Source organism: Scylla paramamosain, chromosome 33 (assembly GCF_035594125.1).
Source record: "Scylla paramamosain isolate STU-SP2022 chromosome 33, ASM3559412v1, whole genome shotgun sequence".
NCBI classification, from domain to species: Eukaryota; Metazoa; Arthropoda; class Malacostraca; order Decapoda; family Portunidae; genus Scylla; species Scylla paramamosain.
In genome coordinates this window covers 6,837,368-6,859,747 of record NC_087183.1, presented here as the reverse complement: position 1 = coordinate 6,859,747, position 22,380 = coordinate 6,837,368, and the positions used below count along the sequence as shown (strand labels likewise).

The 22,380-nt window shown below is 37.9% G+C and overlaps 1 protein-coding gene across 11 annotated transcripts in view; it reads left to right on the top strand.

Annotated features, from left to right (window-relative positions):
- Positions 1-22,380, top strand: part of LOC135089564 (laminin subunit alpha-like) — a 91,428-nt gene that overhangs the window by 26,199 nt on the left and 42,849 nt on the right. For all 11 annotated transcript variants that reach the window (XM_063985278.1, XM_063985277.1, XM_063985275.1 and 8 more), the window contains 14 exons: positions 179-415; positions 947-1,136; positions 1,859-1,952; positions 2,665-2,835; positions 3,003-3,261; positions 3,618-3,758; positions 7,249-7,345; positions 7,444-7,547; positions 7,752-7,879; positions 9,327-9,454; positions 9,609-9,733; positions 10,147-10,320; positions 14,274-14,404; positions 15,339-15,489. In XM_063985278.1, the coding sequence (XP_063841348.1) occupies positions 179-415; positions 947-1,136; positions 1,859-1,952; positions 2,665-2,835; positions 3,003-3,261; positions 3,618-3,758; positions 7,249-7,345; positions 7,444-7,547; positions 7,752-7,879; positions 9,327-9,454; positions 9,609-9,733; positions 10,147-10,320; positions 14,274-14,404; positions 15,339-15,489 (2,130 nt within the window). The remainder of the gene's footprint in view (positions 1-178; positions 416-946; positions 1,137-1,858; positions 1,953-2,664; positions 2,836-3,002; positions 3,262-3,617; positions 3,759-7,248; positions 7,346-7,443; positions 7,548-7,751; positions 7,880-9,326; positions 9,455-9,608; positions 9,734-10,146; positions 10,321-14,273; positions 14,405-15,338; positions 15,490-22,380) is intronic.

The window sequence follows — 22,380 nt, the reverse complement described above, 5'->3', positions numbered from 1 at the left end:
ACTAAGAAGCAAAAGAATTGTAAGACATTACAAATGTTTTTTTTAAAGTTATTTACCTGCCACTTAAAAATTTGAAACAAGTGGAGAGTAGACCTCATTCAGAAGTTTTGAAAATTTTATTAAACATGAACACTGCAGATTGCACCTGTAATTAACCATGGTGATCTTGTCATTCCAGAATTCTGTAAGAGAGCAACATTTGAGCTGACCATGGACTACAACAGTGGTGCCCTCCCCTGTCAATGTGACTTCTATGGCTCGGTCAGCTTTGAGTGTGAAAAGTTTGGTGGCCAGTGTCCTTGTCGTTCCAACATCATTGGCCAAAGGTGCAATCGCTGCAAGACTGGCTACTATGGCTTCCCTGAGTGCCGGCCCTGTGCCTGCCCCTCCACTGCCCTTTGTGAACCGGAGACTGGTGGGTGGAATTGTGTTTAGAACTATAATGTGAGAATGTACTACATAATGGACTTGATACTGGAAATTTTTGATGTGGGAAAAACAATATAAGTGTACGTGAATTCACCCAACAGGTTTTCACATTCCTTACAGCCTTAGCAATGGGTCTCCTGCTAGTAGATGATTATTTAGATCACATCAAGAAATGACTTTGGATGTCCTTAGATTTTTGTTTTGTTTTGAGTGCACAGTTGCATATTGGTAGATTCAGTTTTCACAGTTTTACTTCATTATTAATACTGAAAGAGGTCAGATTATGTGGGCAGGTTTGCATTATCCTATGTTGTAGGTTTGTTCTCTTTACACCATAGCCCATACCACATCCTATTGAATATCCTTTAGGTACTACCATCGTCCACATGGATAAAAATTCATTAAAGTAATAAGTTAGTTGATCAGCATTTGAAATAGGGTATGTTTTATGTTGTGATTCGTAATGTTATTTATTTACTGAATTATAACTGAAGCAAACCCCAATGCTCATCCTCAGGCGAGTGTATCTGCCCACCCCGAGTGGAGGGTGAACGCTGTGACCGCTGTGCGCCCTACACCTATGGCTATGACCCCATCATTGGCTGTGAGGAGTGCCAATGCTCACCCCTGGGTGTGCGAGCTGGCAACCTGCAGTGTGACCTTCAGTCTGGCCAGTGTAATTGCAAGGACAACGTGGTGGGTCGCAGGTGAGTCTGTGCTGAGGATGATGAGGGTCACTTATGTCATGTGATGGGACAGTGAAGTGTGTTTGAGATGTGTTTGTGATTTATGCTGAAGATGATGAACTAACATATTGTGTGAGTGGGTAAGCGGTGACTAAGGTTAAGGTGTTTGATTCATGTAAAATGGTTTATCTGTTTATCTTTATACTTAGGTGACCTCTCTCTTTTAAAGGTTGGTAGCTGGAACAAAGCATCTAATTAACTAACTGTCTCATTATAAGAGCAATGATACAGAGAGGATGAAACAAGAAAAAAGTACAAGATAACATCTAAAATTAAACAGTGTAATGGGAAAAGGAATTCAGCCTTTGAAACTTCTTGATACTTGTAGACCTGGTCATGTAACATATCCATTTGCATGATTTGAAATTTTTGAGGTAAGTGGAGATTCTAATATATTTATTATAATATGAAGATTTTGAAATCTCATGGGTAGTTTACAAGCAGAATGAGGACTAGAATGAGGAGGAGGCAAGATGGATTGTGAGAGGGAGGGAGTGGTGGGCAGGACCCTGACAGACCACCTGGACCCCTTTGTTTTGTTATCTTTCACTTATTTGAAAGGAACTCTGTATCCGATTCCTTTGGATGAATGAAAGTGTTTTAGTAACAAAGTAATTGTTGTCCAGTGACTGCTAGACATTTGTTATGTAAATTAGTGACATATATGTTTGATAAACTTACAGATGTGACCGGTGTGCAGCTGGTTACTGGGGCTTTGCTTTCTGCCAGCTGTGTGAATGTGACTTGCGAGGCAGCGAAGCAGACATTTGCAGTCAGGTAATTTAGTGTGATTTGAAAAAAAATTGTCGTACTTGTTAAGGATAAAGAGTCATGATGTAGAGTCAGAAATTAATGAGTTGGTATCAGCTTGGTACTTGTATATTGGTAAGGTATGCCTTCTCTCCTTATAGAATAGTCATTACATTGGTCTATCAGACTAACCTAATAAAAGCTTCTGGCTTACCCTTATTTGGACGAGGCAGTAGACACCTGCCAAAACAATAACTACTCCTAGTGAGATCTCAAACAATGCATCAGGGGATGATGTGAACTCATCAGTAACTCAGCTGTGACCTCACTGAACATTTCCCTTTGTGTTTCACAACAAGCAAGCAGGCAGTCACAGCCTACCCTCTAAAGACAACTCTCTTCCTTCACACAAAACTACATGCACCTAATTACACACACCCCCTTCAGTTGAAATTCTAAATTGCTTTTGACTGTTTGGGGACCAGCATCTAAGTGGGCCCTTTTTTTTTTTTTTTTTTTTTTTTTTTTTTTTGTTGCCCTTGGCTGGTGATCCTCCTATGAGTTAAGTTCCTAGTGAAGATTTCTAAATGAAAGATTTCTTTTTCTTCTCTCAGAATGATGAATAATCAATTTTTTATCCAATTGTTATATATTGATGTGATTTATCATAATTTAAGAAAAATTAAAATTTTCCTTGCAGACAGGATTCACTATGAAAATGTATGACATTTTTTCTCAGGAAGATGCAAGGTGTTACTGTAAGCTCAATGTCCAAGGACGCTCTTGCGACTCTTGTCGGGCAGGATCTTACAACCTGGAGGAGAGCAATCCAGATGGCTGTACTAAGTGCTTCTGCTTTGGTAAAACTGACTATTGCTCCTCTGCTGATGCATACTGGGCAGAGGTGATGGTAAGGCCTTGTATTTTGTGGTTTGTCCCTAATATTAGTGTTAGTTAGAACATAGGTTATTCCTTTTTCATATATCTTGATCATCACAACACCTTGGAATGACGATAATAGAAATATGGAAAGATGTTAAGGATGGTGGTGATGATTAATTTTTCAATTTCCAACAGGCTGATGATATAACAAGGTGGAGTGTGGTGGTGGTGGAGCAGGCACAGGATTTCCAGGGAGTCCCCACCCTCACCTTCAGCACACTTTCCCAGCCACCAGTCTACTACCAAGAACTCATACAGCAAGATTTGGAAGGAGTGGAGAACTACTTCCCAGGAGCTCAGATCTTCTTCACTGCTCTGCCCACCCTTGGCAATCATGTGAAATCTTATGGTGGCTTCCTACGCTACTCCCTTGTGTTTGTCCGGGCAAACAAAGGTGATTTGGTGATGAAGTGTGTGGACTGTCAGATTTTGCAGTAATATATTAGTATTTATAAGGTATTAGATATGTAGTTCATTACTTAATAGTTACCTGAATGTTGCATATAATCACATTTTCCTTTCTTAATATCAAATCCATGAAGACATTCCTGTTTCCTTATTTAATGTTTGACCTTGAAATTTTCTGTCACATATTCCTAATACAGGGGTCTTCTTGAAACACAATTCCATTATATGTGATTTTATTAGAATTGATCTTTTATTTAGTATTAATAGATGTTTAGTGTCATGTCATTTCTGGTCATGTTGGTGATGGTAGTGATTATTAATATAACTCCCTGCTCTTTACAGGAACTGAAATCAGTGGCCCCAATGTCCTGCTTAAGGGAGGTGATGTTATTGCACAACACTTTTCTCCTACTGAACCAACCTCACCACAAGTTTTCACCAATGAGATCAGGCTGACAGAACACAACTTTAGAACTCTGTCAGGTTAGTACTACAGGAGAGCTCTGAGTATTAGTATTTTTGCAATATCTAAAAACAAAAATATTCGCATGTGCCATTTAATTGAATAGAGATTTAAAGTCATAGTTATCTAATTACTTTTTTATATTTGTGGTTGTGCATAAACTGTTGTAAACACTACGAGCATACAGTCAAAATATCGTTGGGTACGTTGGAGATATAATCATTTGATCAATGTATATAGTGTTTGTTTGAGCAACAGTACTTTTTTTCAGTCTTAGTCATGTACTGTATTTTTAAATATCTTTGCATTGATATTTGTGATTTTTGCATGAAACAAATTGGTAATGAGTTCTTACTGTCCATTTTCTTGCATGATTACCATCTTTTATTGTGCAGTCTAGTAGGCCATTTCTGGTCCTATGTAGCTAGAGTCCTCATGTGTACACACACACACACACACACACACACACACACACACACACACACACACACACACACACACACACACACACACACACACACACACACTTTGAAAGTGACAAAGTAAGAATATGCAAGGAAGAACCCAAACTCTTCTACATATATGTAAATGGGAAAATGAAATATAAGAATGGCATAAACAAGTTTAAAAGGGAAGAAAGAATTTATGAAGCTACTGTGGAGATGAGTGAACTAATGAATGAGAGTTTTCAGTATGTTTACAAAGGAAACTGAATTTGTGGCACTGAAAGTGATATCACAGAATGAGGGAATACTGGAGATACAAGTAAAGAGACAAGAAATGAAGAAACTGCTGGAAGAGCTGGATGTTAGAAAAAGCTATGGGATCAGATCAAGTAAATGGATGGATATTAAAAGAATGCAAAGAACAAATGGAGGAACCCATATGGGATAGAATTAGCAGCTCATTGAAAGAAGGTATTACTGCTAGCAGGCGGTGAAGGTTGTTTCAGACCCACACAATGACACAAATTGCTTATTGAATCTGGTCAAAACCTGAAGACATACATTAATGATCATAGACAGTATTCTGTATGAATAATTTGTGTAATACAGGTATGATTCTGCACATTACTTAAGGGATAATGTATTCTTACACAGACAGTTGTTAAACTTACCTGTTTGGGTCTTGGGGTAATCATTAAGTAATGCACACGCCCTTTCTGACAGGTGTTCTAGGTAGGTCTGTCTACTTCTGTCTCTGCAGCAACACATGTCCTCCATGCATGAGTGTCCTCAGCAAAGTGTCCCTATAATCCTCAGTTACTGCCTGGGTTCCTACCCTATCCGTCGTTATCCATTAATGACAGCGATAAGATCAGCCTCATCTTAGCATCATGTCATAACAAGCATCCTTCATATCCTTACACCAACCATACAGAAAATTCGCTGACTTAGGCCTCGTCTTGGTCCTCGCCCTGACCTCCAGGTCAGGTCAGGGTTGATGCGGTATGCCTGGATCTTTAAAAACCATTCAATAAAGTTCCCCACATAAGCCTCATGTGGAAGCTGGAGAATGGAGGAGGACTAAAGGGAGCAAAATTGAGATGGATGGAGGATTATTTACAAGGGAGGAAAATGAGAATAGTAATCAGAGACACTAATTCAAGTTGGCACGAAGTGACAAATGCCAAGATCTGTGTTGGCATCTATTATGTTCCAAATATATGTAAATGGTATGGCAGAGGATCTAAATAGTTATATAAATCTTTTTGCTGATGATGCAAAAATAATGAAAATAATAAAAGATAAAAATGACTGCAAGAAGTTACAAAAGGATATTGACAGAATACATGCATTGAGCTAAAGATGGAAACTTGAATTTAATGACAGAAAATGCCATGTGTTGGAAATAGGAAAAAGTAAAAAGAGACCCTTGTGGAAGTACAAAATGGGAGGAGAAATAATAATGAAAAATAATGAAAAAAATTTGGGAGTAATGATTCAGGACACTATCACCTGAAAGGCACATAAATGGAATATTTGGCTCTACATACAGCATGTTAACAAACATTAAGGTGGCATTTATCTATTTAGATAGAGAAATGATGAAGAAAATTATAAAAAGCATGATACATCCTAAGTTGGAATACGCAGCAGGAGTTTGGGCGCCACATAGAAAAAATTATTTGCAGAAACTGGAAAGAATATAGAGGATAGTGACAAAGATGGTACCAGAATTGAAAGACTTAAGCTATGAAGAAAGACTTGAAGAGATTGGATTACCAACACTACAAGAGAGAAGAAAAAGAGGAGACCTGATAATAATGTACAAATTAGTAAACAGTATAGAAAAAATAGACAAATGACTCGGTACCACAGATGGAGGATGGAGAGACACAGATGAGGGGGCATGAGGATAAAAGAAGAATGGATGTTAAGCGATATCAAGAAATACAGCTTCCCGTTTAGAACTATTGAAATCTGGAATGATTTGAAGGAAGAGGTGGTTGTGGCAAACAGTGTACACATGTTTAAAGAGAAGCTGGATAAATATGGTTATGGAGACAGAAAGAAATGAACTTTGGTTTGTGCCCTGTACAACACACACACACACACACACACACACACACACACACACACACACACACACACACACACACACACACACACACACACACACACACACACACATGGATAAATATGGTTATGGAGACAAGACAAAATGAGCTTTGGGTCATGTCCTGTACAACACACACACACACACACACACACACACACACACACACACACACACACACACACACACACACACACACACACACACACACACACACACTTTCATACAAGGAGGAATATTATAAAATTGGAAAGAGTACAAAGAGCAGTCACTAAGATAGTTCCAGAGTTGAGAAATTCGACCCATGAAGAGAGATTAAGAATGTTGGAAATTCTTACCCTTGAAAATAGAATGATAAATGGTATGGAAAATGTGGACAAAGAATGTTTTATAAATTTAGACATACAGAGTACAAGGGGACATAGTAAGAAGTTCAAGAAAGTTAAACTGTAGAAGAACTAATGGAATGAACTCAGTGAAGACATTGTGAATGCCGAAACTGTCCATGCTTTTAAGACCAAATTGGATAGGTAAAGAGATGGCATACTATGAGATTACTCCCCTCCCATAAACTACAACTAGGTAAATACAACTAGGTAAATACATGGATAAATATGGTTATGGAGACAGGACAAAATGTGTTTTGGCTCATGCCCTGTACAGTACAAGTAGGTAAATACGACTAGGTAAATACGACTCGTACAACTAGGTAAATACACACACACACACACACTTCCATAGGAGCAAAATCACAACTCTATAACTTCTGTTTATATTTACCTGTTGGTAGGAGTTAGCTTTAGTATGATAGCATTAGTCCAAATTATTACACAAGCCCCAGTAAAATTTTCAGTTTGGTTCAGATTTTTCTTGTAAATTTAGGTTGCTGGCATAATTTTAGATCACAAAATTTTACTACAAATTATCCTGTTTTCTATTTGTTTATTGAAGGGGTTCCTCTTGAGCGAGATCAATTCATGATGCTGCTGTACAGACTTGAAGCAGTGTACATTCGAGCCAACTACTGGAGCAGCTCCTTTGAGGCCAGGTAAGATTGAAAACAGTGATGCTAGTGATGAAGGCAGCAGTTTTCTTTCCTTTTTTAGTATTTGATTAGGACTTGACTCCATTACTATTTTTTTACAGGTTGTTTAATGTGAGTCTTGATGTGCCAGCCAAACAAGGTGAAAGACACAGTCTTAGACAGGCTCTCTCCATTGAGCTGTGTCAGTGCCCAGTTAATTATGAAGGTGAGTCAGAGTTTCACAGCATGAAGAAAATATCTCAACAAAATTATCTGAAACTGTCTTAAAATATTTCCAACTGATCAGATCCTCAGAAAGTAAGGAAATCACTGGGGATGTCAGCATGGTGCAAAGATAAGTTCTTGCAGATGTGTTAAGTTGTTGTAAGTCATTTGTATTTTTTATTTTATTTTATTTTCATCCCTTTAGGTTCATCCTGTGAGGACTGTGCCCCTGGCTATTACCGTGCCCAGCGTGGACCCTACGGAGGCTACTGTGTTCCCTGCCAGTGTAATGGCCACTCCGACATCTGTGACAGGGAGACAGGCCGGTGTCTGGTGGGTGCTGTTGTGTACTGTGATTAGGAAGAATTTATGATTAGTTAGTACAATATGGTAGTGAGAGGAAACACAGGATGGAGCAAAAGTACTTTAGTTCTGTAAAGTTTCAGCTGTTGCCTTCTTTAGAGATAGAAGACAACAGCTGAAACAAAGGAGAAAGTACTTTTGCTTGATCACATATATTCACATGCCAACTTATTCCATTCACTTCTCTTGCTTATACACTTACATGTCTTTGTCAGGCATTGTAGCTATTAGCTAGTTTGCTTACTGATATATAATCTCTACAAATTTAATGAATAAGCCAACAAGTGATTTCCTTATTTTCTGTAAATGACAAAAGCATTGCAATTTTATTGAATAAGCTAACATTTCATATATATATATATATATATATATATTTTTTTTTTTATTAATTACTCTTTTGTTTTCTCAATTCCTCTATGTTCAGTCTCTGTCACCCTTTGCCACGCAGTTGCAGCTCAGTATCTTCTACCACCATACTTATGCCAACTGCTCTCCTGACTTTAATTTCATGCCTCCCCACCCTTGCTGCACAAAGCATTCAACATCCTCTTACCCATATTCTGTCCACCTCCATAATGCTAGCATTAACCAGTATTCTCAGCTTTCATCCCTTTTACTGATAAGCTCTGGAGCCCCTGCTTGCTTCTGCATTTCCTCCTGCCTAAGATAAACTAGTGGTTCCTTAACTTGGGGTGTATCACATGAGGGTTGAGTGAGGAGGATACAGAGGAGTGTGAAATCATCTGCCCAGAAATGATTGTTTAAAAGTAAAAGTATGTAATAAAATTACTCCACAAAAATTATGGATGGGAATGACAAGTGAAAATAGGCAGGTGTGTTTTAATCAGGGATTGTCTCAAGTAGGGCTGATGGCTTCTTGCAGCTTCCTTTATTTTCTAGTGTTCTTAAGTAACAAGTATCTGTCCTTACACTTGTGGAAAGTATAATTCAATCAATTACTCAAATCTGTTTTCTATTAATTCAGCTCTCTTTATGTGTTTTGTACACACCACCAATACCAGCCTCACTCATTTGAACACTCAGACACAATAAAGTGGGTGAAGGTCAGATGCAAATCATTTAGGAGCAAAAGGGAGTGTCATGTAAGACAGTTCTGGGAACCACTGATCTGACCTTTCAAGAGGGAGGTTTCAGGACACTTTCCTGTGTAATTTTGGACCTGCTTTCAAACTGTCCACATCAAGGACTGGTGCTTTTAGTGTTTTCTTTTTTCTTTTCTTCCTCTCAAGTTTTCTTGTCGTTGGCCAGAGTCCCTTTCATAAAAAAAAAAAAAACTGTTGACAAACTTACGGGAGTGGTGTCATGCCATTCAAGATATATAGGTATTTAATAAAAGCTTTTTTGATGATATTGTGTTGCATCCTTAGACATATTAGCTTTGTATTTGTCTGGGCAGAACTGTCAGCACAACACTGTGGGTGACCACTGTGAGATGTGTGCCACAGGATACCATGGGAAGGCCACTAAGGGCACTCCTTACGACTGCCTCATCTGTGCTTGTCCTCTGCCTTCCAAGACAAACAAGTAAGAATGAGAACTTTTGGAAATGTCTGTCTGTCTGGAAGAGCCTTCAGTGTGATAGGTGGAGATAGTTGCCTGAAACTGATTCTTGTATAAAACATTTTTGTAGAATATGGAACCACTTTAAATAACTGTATAAAACATTTATTCTGTATAGTTTTGCTGAGAGCTGTGACTTCCTGGATGATGGCCAATCTATACGCTGTGACTGCAAGGAGGGTTATGTTGGGGAGCGCTGTGAACACTGTGCTGCAGGATACTACGGCCAGCCTGAGATTCTTGGTTAGTATGAAAGAATGGACACACTGTGCAACCATACTCACAAGCCAAGCAACCTTCTGCATTCTCTTTCACAGTGTCAGGTGTTTCTCCAGTCTGATCTGTTGACGGTCCTTGCTAAACCCAGTGACTCAAGATTCTCAGCAAATTAAGGTCTTAAGATTGAATTGGAATGCTAAACAGTGAAAGTGAATGTTGAAGGTTACTTAATTATTGTCCATGATATTATATGGATTTTGTATATGACTGAAGTGAATTTTTATTCAGAGTAACATGCTTGATGGATTGTACTGAAATTAATAAACTTGAAAAAGGAAAACTATTCAGAATCTGTGATGTGTTTCCCTTAAACAATAAATGGTAGGTTTATGTACTAGTAGGAATGTCGAACTTAGTTCTATCTCTTATTCTCACAGGGCAGAGATGCCAACCTTGTCGGTGCAATGAGAACATCAATCCAAATGATCCTAATGCGTGTGACTACATTACTGGCCATTGCCTTGCCTGCCTCAACAACACCTATGGCAATGCCTGTGAGAGGTGTGCCCCAGGATACTTTGGAGATGCTGTTGCCCTCAAAAATTGTGAACGTAAGTGTCATAGTCTCTCTCTCTCTCTCTCTCTCTCTCTCTCTCTCTCTCTCTCTCTCTCTCTCTCTCTCTCTCTCTCTCTCTCTCTCTCTCTCTCTCTCTCTCTCTCTTCTTTTTATATTGTGATTGAGCTTTTGTTCATACATGTTTCTTCAGTATTGGAAAGTGATTGTTTGGAGGTGTGTACTTGTTTGGAATTAATGCAGGTATGTGAGTTCCCTGAGCATATAGTTCCCTTAATGATTTTGAGTGAGGACATCCTGAGCTGAGTATTTACAAGAAAATAAACCATATGTCTCAGGAGGCAGAGATAATACATGAAATCTCAGACCACAGCCTTTTCAAGATAGAATGGTAAGAGAGATAAGAAATAAGTTTATGGACTTGATGTCAAGTAGGAAGAATGATCCAGTATTGTGTGTGTGACTATAAACCATATACTCGTATCAGAAGCATCTCATTTTGTTACATGATTGTCTCTCATCAGTTCTTAAGTAGTTTCAGATTATACTGACCAAGGCACTTGATCAAATTTACTTACATACCTCTTTGAGGAATGTTGTGTGACAATTTCTTGTGTGTAATACCTCATGTTTTAAATGTATCCATGAGAGGGAGAAGTTGTATTGAAGACCTGACAGGAGACTTGGGTACACCTGTCAAGCTATAATGGTTACTGTTGCCTTAGTGAAGCTTGGTCAACCTTGACTCCCACCACTGCACATGTATTGGATTCATTAATACTTGTGCAGCTTTTATGCAAGGGCAAAAGCTGGTCTTAGTGGGTTGATGACAGGTAGGTGCACTGAAATAAAAGGTTTTATAGGTAATTTCATGTTCTGGTGACATTTAGAAAGAAATGTTGAGGGAGGAACAGCTTAAGTCACCCAATCACTGCTTGATTCTCTGTGTAAATTACGGTGCAAGATAGGAATCAAAGTGAAGGTATTATCTATGTTACATATTTATTTATTTTTTTCTCTCATATTTCTTATTTTTTTAAATTTTTTTTTTATTTTTATTGATTTTTTTTTTGGTTGATGCTACTTGTTGCAAATGTCAAGTTTATATGTATCCTTGCATATATTTTATGGAGAATGTGGACAAAATGTTGTGCCTAGAGGCTAAATAAGTAGGAATGCTTGTGGATGTATTTTGTATGTGTGTCTGTGGATGTGTGTGTGTGTGTGTCCATTTCGTGGTGGGTGTCTGCCAGGTTTATAGATAGATAATTGGATGGATTTTTAAGTTCATTAAATCTTTATTTTTCATAGTCTTTCATTGAAATAATTTTTAAAGTAAGTAATTTATTTGTTGTAGTGTATTAGAACTACTTTTGATCAGTTTTAATTTCTTAAATATTTATTTAAAAAAATACTAAGAGAAAATATAGGATATTTGTTGTAATGTTTACCATATATGGCAAGCATTGGCATACATGATTCATGTTTTGGCAGCTTGGTATCACAGCAACAGGAAGTGGGAGTGGTGTGCTATATATATATAATATATATATATATCACGGTCAATTGGCAGTGGGCCATTTGCCTCACTGAGTCTCTCTCTCTCTCTCTCTCTCTCTCTCTCTCTCTCTCTCTCTCTCTCTCTCTCTCTCTCTCTCTCTCTCTCTCTCTCTCTCTCTCTCTCTCACCCTGTGCTGTTATCAGTGTCATGCAATGCTGTGGGGAATGTAGATAGAACCGTTACTGACCCACAGGACCTGATATGGTCATTGGTCGTCCAAATATAAACATATGATTTTATTTAACTACTTAATGGGTAAATTGATGAAAGAAATAACTTCATGTTATTTACTTGTTTCATTTGATAATGAAAATATGATGTTCTTTTGGGTGTTGTTAGTTTACACCTTGAATTCCTTTTTTTCTTATGTTATTAGTTTGCTTTGATAATGATGGTCTACATTCATTATGATGAATATATTTGATATTTTCAGGATGTTCATCCAGATATATGTTTCAGATTGTGATTTAAGAGATTGTTGAAATTACACTGGTTTTCTGAGAATTGGGGGGAAGTGTGAGTGTGATATATTTAGCTTTGATGGCAGAGATGAGCCAACACTAACATTTGTTGTTGCCACATGGTTTATAGATTTTGATTAAGTACATTTACATATCATCCAGATATTGCAAAGTGGTTGGCAAAATGTTGAAATGCTTATATGAAATTTTAAGTAATAAAACATCCAATGAAATTAAGAACTGAATGTGTAGGTAGGTAATATGTAATTTCATAGAGACCTGAGTCATAAAAGCAGGGTTGGTGGCCCAGTGCCTGCTCAGAACCCAGACTGAGTGGGAGAAATGTTGCAGTCCTGGGTATTGCTATTCTTTGTGTTGGTGGTTGATGCAGGATGTCAGCACAGTACACCTATTCATACCCAGTGTCGTGTCACTTGCAAAACCAATCCATCTCGCTCCAGAACAGAAACTCAGTTATGGTCAGAAAGACACTCGCAGTTCAGATCTTCCCCATCTTCATCACGCTATAGCATTTATGAGCCACTGAATGCCTACTGGAGGCAGTATGGGAGCAATGTGCAAGGAGCCAACCATTCGATAGTTACCATAAACACTTACCAACAAAATGGATCCAGATCAGCTGCTACTTCAAGGGAACATGTATTGGGCCAGCACTCCAGCCAGTGGCAGGACTTGACTAAGTACAGTGGCAGAAGACAGGAAACAGGACCTGCATACAGCACCTCATCTACACACCAAATAAACTCCTACCATGACCGACAATCCCAGCCGAGGAGACCCAGCACCTACACCACCTCAGTCACTACCCCTCCCTTGATTGAATCATCCACTGGCTTCACTCATTATAGCACCTTGGAGAGGGATGGCCAAGGGAGAAGGGGAGGAAGTGGCCAGGGCAGGCACTCTGGCATTCCTTCCCGTGGCAGGAGTGAAGGACGGCAAGGCAGTGCTTCCCGTGGTAGGGGTGAAGGATATCCAGGAAGGAAGAGGCAGCGTGTATCTGGGGAAGGTTTTGGAGAAGCTTACCTTAGGTGGTCTGAGTATGGCATAGGTGAGACTTTGTCAGTGGGTGTATGGTCCTTGATTGTTTTAGTATGGAGTGAAAGCTGAGTGAAGAAGCATTAGAAATGTGGTAAAAAATTCTTTGTCATTGAAAGTTTGTAGTGAAAATAATTACTGTGTTAATCTCAGGTAAAAAGAATGTATGTATCAAGGTAGAGCATTTTTTATGTATTATGAAAGTAACTTTGTATTGTCATGTATTAATATCCTCTCTCTTGAGCAAGAGTATTGAAGATGTAAACTTAGGAAATTTTGTAGGTACATTTAAAACAAAGTAAATGGATTACATGATGCACCAAACTGCATCATACATATGAGTGCTGTCACCATCATCACTACCGTTACATTATTGATTTCACTCATACAATTGTCCCTGCACGTTCATTTCATTATCTTGCTTTAATAGTGTCAGGCAGTCAGGCAGGTTATGGCACCACCATCACCACCATCATAATTTTTCATGCATGCCTTAAACATAATGCACACTACATTAATTCTCTTTACACAACAGGAACAGCCAGGTGCACTTTTTGTCTCATATCCCTTGTATATTTGACCTTCGTCTTTTCAGTTTAAAAGATGTGTTTGGCTGCCATTTCCACTTCCTCTCTTTTAGTGCATCTTACATTCACTTTCAGAATTAAGTTGCCATTTGTTCCTTTCCAGCATATATCTTGCATACGTCACCAGATATTTTAAATGTCAGTTTTCCAAATTCCCTCTAAATTCTTAATTTTTGCATCTTGTGTCTTACACTGAAACATCCTAATGCACTCACCTGCCTTCAATCTTCTTTGTTAAGACAATATGTGTAGTTTGTTTCCCTTTCGTCTCACAGCCTAGAAATAAAAGTGGCAATACTTCAACTTGATCTTTGATTTACAGGCTGCTCCTGTGATGAGTGTGGCACCCGCAACTGTGAGCACTTCTCTGGGATGTGTGAGTGCTTTGAAAATGTGATTGGTGAGGACTGTGACCGCTGTGCTCAGGACCATTGGGGCTTTGCATCCTGCCAGGTGGGTAAAAGGAGAATGACTTGATTTTATCCTCTGGTGCATATTATTAATACAGGTACTCTTGACCCTACCACTTCAGCTACTGCTGTAAGGTTTCAGTCCACTTATTTCATGCATAATTACATTAGTAATTTTTTTTAAATGAATTTTCAGTATTTTTCTATTTGTTCTATTACATAGATGTACAGTTGTGCCTACTAATTCCTATCCCTCTTGGAAGCCAGAGCCAAGGCCAGTCAATTTTGGGCATTTGCTCAAACAAGCCACCCTCTCTGCCCTCCATATACATGGCTGTTAGGGTCTGGGGGGAGGCAGAGGCAGTGGCTTGTTTGAGCTGACACCCAGAACTGACTGGTCTTGACTCCAGCTTCCATAGGGGGAAAAATTAGTATGTGTGACCAGACATCTGGATATAAACACTGCTTCTTTTTCTTCTTCTTCTTCTTCTTTTTCTTCTTCTTTTTCTTCTTCTTCTTCTTCTTCTTCTTCTTCTTCTTCTTCTTCTTCTTCTTCTTCTTCTTCTTCTTCTTCTTCTTCTTCTTCTTCTTCTTCTTCTTCTTCTTCTTCTTCTTCTTCTTCTTCTTCTTCTTCTTCTTCTTCTTCTTCTTCTTCTTCTTCTTCTTCTTCTTCTTCTTCTTCTTCTTCTTCTTCTTCTTGTAATTATTTGTAGTAGCAGTAATAGCAGCAGTAGCAATAATAGCAGCATCAGTAATTGTAGTAATAATTTGATTTTTATTGACAACCTATCTAACTTTACGAAGAGTTGGAAGTTTTTTTTAGTTGATGAGTCTAAGTTTCATATAGTCATATTTAGGTTGTGATGCTGAAATGAGGGTAATTGTTTACTAGAAATATAATCTCTTACTCAAATTCTGGGTAAACAATATTTAAATGAAGTTCAACATGAGTAATATGGTCGGTGTTTTTTGTGAAGGGTTGCCAGCCGTGTCAGTGTGGGCTTGCGTCCAGGAGTAGGCAGTGCGATGAGCAGACAGGCCAGTGTGAATGTCAAGATGGGGTCACTGGGCAGAGGTGTGACCGCTGCAACCCAGGATTCTGGAACTACACTGAGTATGGATGCCAAGGTAATGTCTCTTGGCTCAGTGATTTGATTTGGTATTGCTACAGAATTACACTGGTCATGTTCAGGCATTTGAAACTATATGTGGTAAATAACATTGTATATCTTGTTATTTGTATTTGATATGCAGCCAGCCTACAACATTTGTGGGTCCACCATTCATGGATTTGGTAATTCATGGCTTGGTGCCAGAAGGGAAAAGTATTCAGATTTGATTTTACATGGATTACTATCAGCTCAGTTTTGTGTGCACTGCAGCTCACTACAACACACACACACACACACACACACACACACACACACACACACACACACACACACACACACACACACACACACACACACACACACACACACACACACACACACACAACTGAGACTGTCCCAAAGGCGAGACAGAGAGACTTCTCGGGATTTGGGGAAGAGGACCGAAGGGTCGGGGAAGCAATGATGAGAAAGAGAATTATCACACTGGAAACCGAAATTAAGGAAATGAAGGATAGATTTGACAGGATGGAGAAGATGGTGGAAACTTTGATTATCGAGAGGGAGGTGTGGAAAGATGCATACGACGATCTACATAAAAAGACTAACAGTATATGAAAAGAAAGCAATGGAACATGAAGGCAAAGTGAAAGTGTTAAATGTAAAGCAGGAAAATTGGAAGAAAGAATGAGAGGAGGAAAAGATCGATTTTAGGAAAATTGTGGAGGAACAAACAGGTAAATGACACAAAGTTAACAGAAAAAGTTGTTCAAGTTATAAAACAAAGAAAACTTGGTGAGAGACACTGTGGATAAGAAAAAAACTGTTGTGGTATTCGGCCTGAAGGAAGAGTGTACACCTCAGTGGACTGAAAGAGAAAAGAAGGAAAAGATATGTATGGAAAAATTAGTGGGGACATTACAAGAAGAAAAAGAGCTAACTGGAGAGATCGAAGAAATTAAAAGATTAGGTAGATATGTTGAGGGTGGACAGTGTCCTTTGAAAATAAGGGTTAGGTCACAAGTGGCAGCTGAAGAAACACTGAGTAAATCCTGGAAACTGGCCAAGGTGGAAGAATACAAACAAGTGTGGATTAAAAAAGATAGAACCAGAGAAGAGAGAGATACTATAAATGAACTAAGAAAAGAAGCAAATGAAAAAAACGGAAAACAATCAGAGGTAGAGAAAAAACATTTTTTGGGGAGGGTTATGGACATGAGGTTGAGAAAGTGGTACAGGAGGGAAGTAAATGTGGAAGGGGAAGACTAAAAGTAGCATACACGAACATGAATGGACTAATGTCGGCAGTGTTGGAAGTAGAAGACTATTTAAAAGAGAAACTGGACATCATGGAAATTGTTGAAACTAAATTGGCAAGTGAAGGGGATATATTAAATATTGGTGAAGGAAAATACAACCTCTGGATGAGAAATAGAAAGAACAAATGGGGAGGAGGTGTGATGCTTCTAGTTAGGAAGGATTTATTAGTGGAATCTCATATATGGGGTGGAGGAGGCAGAAATATTGAAAATAAGCTTAAGACAGAATATTGGAAGATACCTTAACGTTGTGGTGACTTATGTTCCCCCCTATTCCAACTCCTGGAGAGAGGATGAATATAAGAAAATGCTTGAGGACACAAGGACATGTTTGGCAGAGTTGCTTGAGGAAAATGACAATATACTCCTGATGGGGGACTTTAACTGTAAAGAGATATCTTGGGAGAACTGGACCACAGAAGGCAGTGAGTCATCATGGGGGAACAAGCTACTAGACCTGGCTATTGAAAATTTCTTGACACAGTGGGTTACAAATGACAAGATTTAGGGGAAATAAAGCACCTTCAAGGGTTGATCTAATTTTCACCAAGGAACAAGAAATTGTAGAAGACCTTAAATACATATACACCCAATAGGAAAAAGTAATCATGTGCTGATTCAGTTCACAGTTATGGATCATAACCTCAGTATAAGGAAAGAGGACCACAGAAGAGAATGGCTAAACTACAGCAAGACTATCTTTGGACAACTTAGGAAGTATTTCAGTGAAGTGAATTGGAGCATCGTTATTCAAAAGAAAGACATAGAGGAAAAGTGGACAGCTTTCCTGGACGTTTATAATAAGGGAGTAGAGAAATGGGTACACAAAAGATCAACAGAGAACCTTTTCAAAAAGGATTGGTATAACAGGAGATGTGCAACAGCTAGATTGGAGAGAGAAAAAGGGTGGAACATGTGGAAGAAAAACAAGAGACTGAACCTGTGGAACAATTATGTAAGGAAGAGGAACGAATATGTCAAAACTCGCAGAGATGAGCAGAAAAATTTTGAAAGGAATGTTGTGGAGAAATGTAATGACCACCCAAAATTATTTTATAAATTCATTAATGAAAAATTAAAGAGTAAAGATGAAATAAGTACGGTAAAAGCTGGAGAAGAGACAGTGGATGACCCAGAAGAGGTAGCTGAAGTGTTTAACAGATACTTCCACTCTTTTTACTAAGGAAAATGATTTCAGAGGTGAGAGGACAGTGTTTGAAAAAGGGACCAACCTAAAGGAGATTAAAACATCAGTAGATGAAGTAAAGAATATGTTGGAAGACCTGGATGTAAGGAAAGCAATGGGTCCTGATGGTGTCTTGAGTTGGATTTTAAAAGTGTAGCTCACAATTAGTCTCAGCATTGCACAATATAATTAGCACTACCCTGGTAAAAGGTAGAGTACACATAGACTGGGAATGGGCAGATATTAACCCAATCCACAAGACTGGAAATAAAGAAGATCCATTAAATTATAGACCCGTATCGCTCACAAGTGTGGTGGCGAAGATTTGTGAAAAGATTATCAAGAACAGATGGGTGAAATACCTAAAAGACAACAAGGTGATAACAGAGAAACAGTTTGGCTTCAGAAAAGGAAGATCTTGTGTTACGAATTTGATATGTTTCTACTCAAGAGTAATAGATATAGTGCAAGAGAGAGATGGATGGGCTGACTGCATATACTTAGATTTGAGAAAAGCATTCGATAAAGTACCACACAGAAGACAAATATGGAAATCGGAAAAGATTGGAGGACTTGGTGGATTGCTGTTAAAGTGGATGACTGACTTTTTGACAAACAGAGAAATGAGGACAGTAATTAAAGGCAGTAGGTCGAACTGGAGAACGGTAATAAGTGGAGTCCCACAAGGTTCGGTACTTGCACCTATTATGTTTGCAATTTATGTAAATGGACAGAAGATGTAGAAAGTTACATGAACCTTTTTGCTGATGATGCTAAGATTATGAGAAAAGTAACAAATGAAGAGGATTGCAATGCTTTAAATCAGGACTTAATTAAGATTAATGAATGGTCATTGAGGTGGAGTATGGAGTTTAATGCTAAAAAATGTAGTGTGATGAGGTTTGGAAAAAGTGTGAAAAGACCAGTTGGCAACTATTACTTAGGGGAATGAAGAAATATCTATAAGATCAGGAGAAAAAGACCTAGGAGTAATTATTACTGATAATTTATCATTTGGGAAGCACATTAACAAAATTATAGGAGAAACATATATTCAACTGAGAAACATCAAGTTAGCATTCTCCTATATTGATGAATATATGATAAAGAAACTGATAACAACGATGATACGTCCGAGATTGGAGTATGCAGCATTAGTGTGGTTGCCAAGTTTGAAAAAAGATACAAGAAGGTTAGAATCCAGAGAGCTGCAGCTAAAATCCCTGCAAGCTTAAGAGAGTATAGTTATGAGGAAAGGTTGAAGAGATTGGACCTGACTACACTAGAAAAAAGGAGGGAAAGAGGTGATTTGATAGCAATATATAGAATATTGGAAGGAATGGAAAAGTTGGACAGAGAAGACCTCATGATACCAGATACTCTTAAGAGAAAAGAGGGCATGGAAGGAAATTGAAAAGGAGTGTTTGCAGAAGAGACATCAAGAAACATAGCTTCCCCTACAGAAGTATAACTATGGAATGAACTTAAGGATGAGACTGAGTGTGCAAAGACAATTCATAAATTTAAAGAAAATCTAGATAAAAGTTGATATGGAGACAGGACGGCATGAGCCTAGTGTAGCTCTTGTGCTGTATTTCACAACTAGGTAAATACAACTAGGTAAATACAAGATATGCAAGATATGATAAAACAGGAAGCCCATAGCTGGAAGGAAAAGAGAGAAAAACATAACTTTGATATGAAGGAAATATTGAGACAACAAAAGGAAGAACATGATAAGCAGATTGAAAAAATAAAGGTTAGGATAATAAAGAAAAAAGAGCAAATAGTAAGGAATATAGTATATAAGATGTGTGTTGTGATATTTGGTGATAAAGAAAAGAAATTACCCAATAAGACTAAGAGGAAGACAGGAACTTAAGAGAGCAAAGGAAATAGTAGCAGCAACAGTGAGTGAGGAGGAAATAATGGAGCAAATAGAGGAAGTTCACAGGCTTGGCAATTATGCTGTAAATGGAGTGAGGCTTCTAACAATTAGTTTTAGCACTCGAATGGCAGTGGAAACTATAATGGTAGGGACATGGAAACTGTCAAAGGCAGAAGACATGAAAAATACATGGGTAAGAAGAGATGTAAATGAAAAAAATATATGGATAAGAAGAAATTTAAATGAGGATGAGAGGAATAAATTGAGAGAGATGAGAGAAGTTTAAGCAAAAAAACAAAGAAAGGACACAGAATCAAGGGAAAGAGTTTGCATGGAAAATTGTGGATTTAAAGATAAGAAAGTGGTGGTTGAAGAATGCCAGGGAAAAGGAACAATAATAGAGAGGGAATATAGTAAGAATGAGAAGGAATGTAATATACTGAGTTATGTACACAAATGTAGATGGGCTTGTGTCAAGTATATTGTAACTAAGGGATGTTCTAAGAGATAACAAGCTGGATATGGTATATTTAACAGAGTCCAAATTAAAAGAGGAAATAGAAATAAAATTTGAAGAGGAAGGATGCAATATTTGGAGGAGAGAGAGAAAAGATAAAGGTGGAGAGGAGTGTTAATATTGGTGAAGAAGTGGAATACGGTGATGGGATGGCAGAAGTTTTTGGCATTGTAGTTAAAGATGGCGAAAAGAAAAAGAGAAAGATTATTGTCACATATATACTGGCTAAGACAAATGCATGGAAAACAATTGAGCATAAGAAGATACAAGATGTTTGAAAAATATGATAAAAAAATGTAAAAAAATTAGCAACACTTCATTTAAGTGTAACTTATGGGTGAGTTTAATTGCAAGAATGTAAATTGGGAGGAGTTGGAACTAGGGGAGGATGCAGATTTATGTAGTGAAGAGGTAATGCAATTAGCAATGCTGAATACTTTGGAGCAGTGGGTAGATGAAGCTACAAGATATGGAGAAGAGCAGCCTTCAGTGCTTGGCTGAGTGTGTACCAGGAAGCTGGAATCCAGGTCAAATATGAAGTATCTGTCCCCATTAGGAAAAAAGTGATCACATTGTAATAGAGGCTAAATTAGAAGGGGTGAAAGCAAAGGATTGGAAAGAATATAAAAATGGCAGACTAAACCATGCAAAGGCAAATTTTGAACAACAAAAAATTTTATGGAAGTATTAAGTGGGACAAGTTGTTGAAAGACAAGGATGAACAATGTATGAAGCACTATTAGATAAGTACAATGAGAGAGTGTTTAAATTTGTACCATTGTACAAAGTGAAAATGAGCAGACATAGTTGGTATAATGCCAGATGTGCAAAGGCCAAAAAGGACAAGGCAAGGCATGGAAGAAGGCAAAGAAGCAGTGAAATGAAGGAAATAGAGAAGAATATAAACAAACAAGAAATGAATATCTTAGGATAAGAAAGAAGAAGAAAGGAACTTAAACTTTTCTATAGACACATAAATGGTAAAATGAAACATAGAGATAGCATTGTTAAGGCAAAAGGAGGTGGAAGGGCATATTAAGATGACGAGGAAATTAATGAAATTACGAGTTTTAAATCTGTATTTTAAAAAAGAAGCAGATTTTGTAGTGCCTACAAGTGGAGTGTCATGTGAAGGGTTACATGAAATTAAGGTGGAAAAATATGAAATCTACAAGTTGCTAAGTGACTTAGATGTTAGAAAAGCAATGAGACCAGATGGTGTGTGAGATGGGTAGTGAAAGAATGTAGAGACCAACTGGTGGAGCCAACCTAGAATGTGATAAATAGTTTGTTGGAAGAAAGAAAAGTGCCTAAAGAATGGAAAAGAGCCAGTAATACCTATCTGTAAAGGAGATGATGAAATGGAACCACTAAACTGCAGACCAGTATCATTAACTAGCATCATAGATATTCTCTGCAAAATTGTAATAAAAAACAAATTGGTGCAGTATTTGGAAGAAAATGAGGTAATTACAGATAAACAATTTAGATTTAGACCAAAATTGTGTTATGAATCTGCTGAGGTTTTATAAAAGAGTGATAGATGTGGTGCAAGAAAGAGATGGATGCTGTATATCTGGATAAAAAAAGTACCACACATGAGCCTACTGTGGAAACTGGAAAATGTAGGAAGATTAAAAGGTAAAATATTAAGTTTGATGCAAGACTGTTTTGAAGGACAGACAAATGAAGACAATAATCAGAGACAATACTTCAAGCTGGAGCATGGTAACAAGTGGAGTACCACAAGGACATATATTGGCACCAATTATGTTCCAGATTTACATAAATGATTTCCAGAATGGATTAGATAGCTATGTTTGCTGATGATGGAGGGTTGCTAAGAGTTATAAAGAGCCAGGAGGATTGTAAGGAACTAGAGAGAGAGATCTGAATAAAATTTTGCTTGGAGCCTAAAGTGGAAACTTGAATTTAATCATAAGAAATGTCATGTGATGGAGATAGGAAAAAGTACAAGGAGACCTACATAGAACAATAAA